Source organism: Trypanosoma equiperdum (assembly GCF_001457755.1).
Source record: "Trypanosoma equiperdum strain OVI genome assembly, contig: ctg_545, whole genome shotgun sequence".
In the NCBI taxonomy this organism is placed as follows: Eukaryota; Euglenozoa; class Kinetoplastea; order Trypanosomatida; family Trypanosomatidae; genus Trypanosoma; species Trypanosoma equiperdum.
This window is the reverse complement of record NW_027124471.1, coordinates 2280-9257: the sequence shown is the minus strand read 5'-3', so window position 1 is coordinate 9257 and position 6978 is coordinate 2280. Positions and strand designations below refer to the sequence as shown.

Here is a 6978-nt window from a genome sequence, read left to right as displayed (position 1 = left end):
AAATGTCTCGCCCTCAGAAAATACACGGGAACTTCAAGATGCAGGAATATCGAAATCAAGACGTTTAAGAATTATCTTGTCTGTTGTTGACTATCATGGAATAAATGCAATTCATCATATTTTTATTCCTCTATTATTCCTTTTGTTTCGCTCCTGTTCGTGTTCCCACACACACACATCTGTCGTGTCAGGTTGCTCAAAAGAGATGATGACGAAAAAAAAAAATACAAAAAATAAAAGGAAAGGGAGGATGGTCACCTCACATTAACACGGTGACTAACAATTTCACCGTCCGTTGCGCCCTCTTCCACTTTTCATATTCCCTTATCCAAACGGAAAAAGACGCAAAACACAAATCAATTTCTGCACAAACTAAAGTGTGGGTTGCACCACAGGTTTGGATGATTCCGCTTCAATTGCCGCGCGTGCGGTCCGCAGACACTCCTGCAACTCATATGATGCCACACTCGGGTCAAAACAGCGCTGGCACGTCGGGTCCTCTAACATTAGTTTAAACAGTTCCACCAACAACTGGAGCGTACCATCCGTGTGAAAAACGGTGTCATTCTGCCATCGCACATAATATTTTGATAAAATAGGCATAGCACGATACTCCAAAAGGTTAAACGGACTCGCACACGACGGTACAATACTTCGTAGTAGTAGTAATATCTCACTAGAAGCTTCGTAGAATTCAGGAAAGGCATCAAGAAGACCCATCGCTATAGGAATAAAGTCAGCATCCTCAATGCGCGAATTGATGGACCTCCCGCCAATGGCCGCTGGTGGGAGTCGTTTCGCATCATGAAGAACTCGCACATGTTGAGGTATGCCCTTGTACCGAGCAATATTCAAGTTGTCAACAGCTGCCTGAATGCCATCGGCCTCAATAAATTCTTTTCCGCCCTCTAGAGGATAGTGGCGCAACAGGGAAGAGATGAGTAAGGTGATGTACCTTGTGTCGGTTGGGTCACCCGTACTTTGCTTATAAGCTTTCACAATTTGCTCAACACCATTCGCCTGCATTATTCGCCGCTCCACGTCGCCGTCTTCGCGCTGCGTAAAGCAGAATAGACATAGGCTGCGAAGCGCCAGAACACGTGCGAATTCGTCGCTGCTGTGCCGTAGCGCGCGAAAAATCATGTCCACACCGTTGCGTTCCTTCACAAAGTAGTTTGTCAATGACGGATAAACGGCTAAAAAGTTTATAAGACGAAGAAATTGGTCTGGCCTAAAGAATATATGCTTCCGAGTCTTCCTAGAACCTGCACCCAAAAAATCCTCAATGGCAAAGTCAAGCAACTGCCTCCCACCTGTCTCGAGAATTTCCTTTTCCGTGAGCAATGGTGGATCGAGAGAAAGATCCATATGATCCACCAGCACACGAGCAAGATACCCATCGGCAAGTTCATTATCAGCCCGTAGCGCAGCCATTAGGAATCGCATCTGCTTTGAGAACTCCAAGGGGCCAAAAAGCACGTCAGGAGGAAGTTCCAGCGCCATCGTCTCCGGGTCCACATCGTGCAGTTCAATCCATTCCATCGTCTTGAGTAGGGGTTTCCGTATCTTAGTTACCACAGTACCAGCCATTTCTTCAAAAGGCTCGCGATTGAAGAAGTACAAAGTGGCACATACGCCCCCAAGTGCCCATGGCCATAACTGGTGAAACCGTTCACGTGACCGGCTCTGGATAAACCATTGTGGTCCCCTACGCATCGCCGAGTCGCTAAAATGGTCAAATGGAAGGGATCGACGCCGCAGGCCAGCCCAGAACCAGCCGTTACACCTTCACTGAGCCTTATTGTTGTTGTTAATAATGAACAATTACAATACGGGGGGAAATGAGGTATACATCAATTCAAGCATAAGCAACAGCGTTCAAAAACGAGCAAACACACATGACAGACACATCTTCTTTACCCCTTCCACTGGAAAAAGGCTAAGGTCGAATTATTATTATTTTTTACCGAATAATACACACCGCAGATGGAGACCAAACCGATCCCTCGCGTTACTGGCACCGCGGAGGAGGGGGGAAAAAAGGAAACGGAATCGGCACCCAAGCGGCCACCACGCCCCCAACCGCGACCCGACCACTGTAGTAAGGGAACCAATGCGCGTGCGCTCACTCACACACCAAGAATAAACAGGTAGAAACGAACTCCAAGAGCAGCACTCATGTCGTTACCTCTGATGTCATTAATCCGGAGTAATGAAATTGGACAGTACACGCGTGTAAACCTCCTGTTCAATGACCAAAGTACCGCTCTCGCGATGCACCACGGCGTGCTGTTCCCCACTATTTGAAAGACAGTTTAAGATTATTTCCATCTGCTCTTTCCCGATATTTTTCAACAGCACCACATCGTGACGAAAAATTAGTCTTCGGCATTCCCTCTCCCACGTGAACAGTTGATCACAAAAGGATTGTGGTATAATATTTCCCTGACGATATTCAGATGTATTACCGAATCCCACAGAAGCAGCGGGGAGAACCGGGCACGACGGGTCACCAGCCTCACTATTGCTCTGCTTGATCATAGAAGGATGTGCCTTCACCGTAAGAAATTGCAATATATGGTTTGCGCCTATGCCTTTCGCTAGTGCACTTGCAAATGATGCTCGTGTCACCCTGTAGCATACAACCATTCCCACCACATCCACTTCCTTTACCGCAAATTGATCAAGAATGCGCAGCATGTCAGGATTTTTCGTGTATGCGTATAGTCGAAAATTTGTTTCAGTGATGATAGTATCTTCATCCTCCCGCCGTAGACGAGACGATGGACCCCTCGTGTCGTCCAGCAATGCCGCTGTGCAAAGCGATGGTGTAGAACTCCAACATATGGCGTGGTGGAAGTGGGGAGAAAGCACAAAGCATTTCTCTCCGTTACAAATAAGGGGGTAAACCAACCCGACCTCCGAGAGGCGCGCCAGCAGTTGAAAGGCCTCAAGGTCATCATCCTTTGAAGGAAACAAGTAAACATAATCACTTGTGTTAAGTGCAAACAGAACAGCTAGAAGCTGCCAAAGAGTGGCGCGTGAGACTCCTTTACCCGACATTATGGCCAGTGCGCGATCTAACACAACAGATACTAATGTCCACCACTGTTGTTGAAGGGGCTGCATGCAAAATGCCAATCCTTCAGAGGTGACGACCCGCTCTTCCGACGGTGGTGGGATCAGGCGGGAAAACTGAAGTAATGCAGCGATAGGCTCGTTACGTCTCCCTCCAAGGGGCTCCAGTGAACCCGATAGGGCACAGGCAATAACTTCTCGAATGCGTGTTCTACTCATATTAAGTGCGTTCCGCATTGATGACTGTGCAAGCGGCATCCTATCACATTTTTTCTTGTAAAATCGGAGTTTCCCACCCACCATCGTTAGTTCACATTGTCGCTCACCATCACCTCTGGGGTCCCAGGCACACTCAAGAGCCTTCCGAAGCGTACACCAGAGAGGAGGCAAAGCGGATTCATGCGGTGCAGCTGAGAAAATCCGGTCCGTCAGTTCATGCAACGATCCAATGGAAAGTAGGACTGTGACATCATCCCTCAAAGACAGCGGATCAGCAATGCGTTTCCCTTTGCGGAAGGCAGCCACTAATTCCTGATAGCAGAGGAGTGCAAGCGCGGGGCACTCCGAAATTAGCGATTCGCGTTGGGGGTAACTCAATATCTGATTCAAATAGGACGGGTTCATATCTCCTAACTGAAATGTGGGAAAAGGAACACCTCAGGGATCTCTACCTCTCGTAAACGGTCCCGCAGTTCCAACACCCTTCACACTTCTGGCGCCTTCCTGAGTGCGACCCTTCTGAACTACAGTTAAGCAACTGCCACGATGTCCCTACGCCTTCCAGTCCCCTCCCCTGCACGAATGAAAAGTAGTCACCGGTGCGTCCCCAACAGGTGGCGACGGCGGTGCCAACAAAGCAAAAAGCAAAATAATTGAGAGCGTTTCCGAATTATTGACGAGGATAACACAATGCAGAATAAGGAAGCTTGAGGGAAAGTCACACCGCGTTAAAACAGTGACCCTTCGGTGTTCTCTCAGTATGCTGGCCCCATTTACGCATCTGCGGGTCAGAGAATGGTCGTAAAACTAAAACTATCGTACGCGCAATGCATATAAAAACAAGAAACCCCTAAACAGAGGGCTTTACGGATCTCATCGCCTTCACCAACGGTTGCAAAGGGTCAACGAAAAGGTGTAGGGACACGGCTCCGACGTCCCCGCTACTGCTGCCAGTTGAATAATGCAACTCCGTGGCACCACTGTGGTTGCCACCTCCGAAAAAAAAAGTGTCCCAACAACCCCCAAGCAGCAGCACACGCAGATACAAGTCATCGACGTTTCCCATAACGAGGTGCTCACCACGCACACACACATACACGTGTCACATCGACCAAAGTGGCCAAACCGCTTACGGCAGCACAAAAAAAAAAGTGGGGGCTTTCACGCACATAAACAGCTTGCAGACCACAATAATCGTGAGCACACCGCACCTCGGCCTCTGAGGAATGTTGGATATGTTTGGTGACAGGGATAACCATCCAACAAGTGATGCTGCTGCCTCTCTTCACAACTTTCTCTCTTTGGTGTGGATCCGACTATCCCCACAAACACACAAACACACACTCAACCACTAGCATTTTTAAGACGAACTGCTTTACGAGAACTTACGCTTCACATTTATAACTTATAGTTATTAGGGGCCGATTGCATATTATACTACAGTGTGTAGCTCTAACCATCAAGAGCTAATCCTTCGTGATTCCTAAGTCCCCATTTTTTACGTGTTCTGGAGGAGCAGTCCCCCTCCACCGATACAGGACACTAGGGAAAAGTAAATGAGACAAAAATAATACCCTTTTCGCACAAGTTGAGAAAAAGAAATGGATTAAAAATAGGGGTGATTCTGAAACGTTCTTTTCGGAACACTGAGTGGTGCAACTGTTGAAGAACAACGCGGCGCATGTTAGCCTCAGGGTGCGCACACACCGTGAAATTGTTTTAAGTTTAAGTCACTAACCGTCACACAAACCCACTGGTTTGTCCATTCGCCGGCCCACTTCAAATTCACTTGATGAAACAAGCATCCCTCTCAGTAATAATGACAGCGCAGATGTATACGAAGGAACTCCCCCACATGCATGCACGAAAGATCTATTGTTCGGGTGCTGATGTACCCTCCCTGCCTCCACAACTTTATTAACTACATCACTCCACTCTTATTTCATACGCATTCCTTTTTTCTTCCCCCCTCCCCATGCGCCTCGTAACCCACACGCCGCATGACCCGCCTTACCTCACTCACCTACCATCTATATCTCTGCGTAGTTCGTGTGTGAATGCATGAGGCCCTCGTGGCGGAAAAGCGCCAACGGACGACATCCCGAACGGCTCAGGTATATTAACACGCAAGACGCAGTAAGTCAGGGAGGAAGTGAACTGACCCTCATCCCTAGAAAAAGAAAAGTGGCTACCTGGTGAGTCATAAGAGCCGAAAGTAATGACCTATTAGGGGAGGAGGCCTACAACCTTCCCTTCACCTACGTCACGCATTCTACATCGGTGCTACTCTCACTTTCAGAGCTATCCTCACCGTCGTACTCCACAACATTCCACCTATTTGCCCGTAGCTGTGGTGCGCGCCCCTCATGTGTCACGGCGCCGCCATTACTGATGGTGTTCTTGATGGGCAGAGGCTCATTCGCCGGCTTTTCGGGTTCCGGCGTTCGCACGGACTCAGTGCTCGGCCTCCCATTGAAACGGCGGATAGTTTGTCCATCCAATGCATTAGGAAACCCAGCGGGGGCGGAGGGCATTGTTGAGGCATGCACGTATTGCTTTTCGTAATCCTCTTCCCTCATTTGAGAAGGGCGTGGTGGGCGCCCGACGCGACGGTCCTCCCGCAGGGCGTTGAAAAGACTCATTATCGGATCAAGTTTACGGCCATCAGATTCCCCTGCAAGTTCGTTGCGCATTGTGGGCTCTGGCATCTCACTACTGGGTGGTAACCGAGTTGGAGTTCCATTTTCCAGTGCCTCTCGCGCGGCGGATTTCGAAAGTCCAGTGCTGTCCGATTGAGGGGATGTTTCCTCAGGCCCACTACCATCGTTAGGGGCAGTGTCGAAATCGAAGGGAACGTCCACCCATCGTCTATGCTTCTCAAAGAAATCCAGTTGCATTTTTTGTATCTTCGACAGAAGATCATCACGAGCTTCCGCCACCACTCGGTTACGCCGAGCCTCCGCCTCCGTTGGCAAAACGACATCAACGACATGAAGACTGCCTTCGCTTCCGTCACCGTCACTATCGTAATCCATAACGTCCTTATCTCCCTGTGAACCACTTTGAACGGCGGGACCGGTGGAATTCCCGTTGTGGTTGCGTCGAGGGGCGATTGTGCTCGGTAAACGATCCCGAACCGAGGCATATATGCCCTGAATTTTGTCCCGTAGTGAGTCACGTGTGATATTAAATACCGAAAAGGATGGTGATTCCTTTCCTTTTATCCTCTCCCCAACCCCACCCTCCACCGACCTTTCAGCTTGCCATATGAGATATTGCAACCTCCCGCGGCAAACCTTTGCATCAAGCATACTCACGTCGACGTGAAGAAGCGCTTGGCGCTCTTCTGCCGTCTTCGGGCGACTCAACGCCTCCCGCACACATTCGGCAACTTGCTCCCATTTCGCGAGACCGCTCCCATCGATATCGTCAACGTCGTCACCGCCGCTGCGTTCTGAAGGGGCCTCAGTGCTGAGTGGAATACCAAACCGCTCTGCAAGTAGTAGAATGTAGTTATCTATGAAGTAACTGAATCTATGGTTAATGTGTTGCATCCCCTATATTTCCCCTTCGTGCTAAGGTGCCCCCCTCCACTAAAAGAACGGTAACTGAAGGAAATATAAAGCAGAGGAACGGCCCGCTCAAACAAATCGCACCGTATACCCCTTCCGCTTACGATCC

General features: G+C 49.2%; 3 protein-coding genes across 3 annotated transcripts; all 3 read right to left on the bottom strand.

Moving 5' to 3' along the window:
• Positions 1 to 372: 372 nt before the first annotated feature.
• On the bottom strand, positions 373 to 1716 carry TEOVI_000228200 (uncharacterized protein; the record flags this gene model as incomplete). The annotated part of the gene is made up of 1 exon (XM_067225375.1): positions 373 to 1716. One exon carries the CDS (start codon positions 1714 to 1716, stop codon positions 373 to 375), a length of 1344 nt encoding a protein of 447 aa, XP_067081476.1.
• A 483-nt stretch (positions 1717 to 2199) lies between these two features.
• TEOVI_000228100 (TFIIH basal transcription factor subunit) lies at positions 2200 to 3702 on the bottom strand (the record flags this gene model as incomplete). The annotated part of the gene is made up of 1 exon (XM_067225374.1): positions 2200 to 3702. One exon carries the CDS (start codon positions 3700 to 3702, stop codon positions 2200 to 2202), a length of 1503 nt encoding a protein of 500 aa, XP_067081475.1.
• A 1853-nt stretch (positions 3703 to 5555) lies between these two features.
• On the bottom strand, positions 5556 to 6851 carry TEOVI_000228000 (uncharacterized protein; the record flags this gene model as incomplete). The annotated part of the gene is made up of 1 exon (XM_067225373.1): positions 5556 to 6851. One exon carries the CDS (start codon positions 6849 to 6851, stop codon positions 5556 to 5558), a length of 1296 nt encoding a protein of 431 aa, XP_067081474.1.
• Between the last annotated feature and the right edge of the window lie 127 nt (positions 6852 to 6978).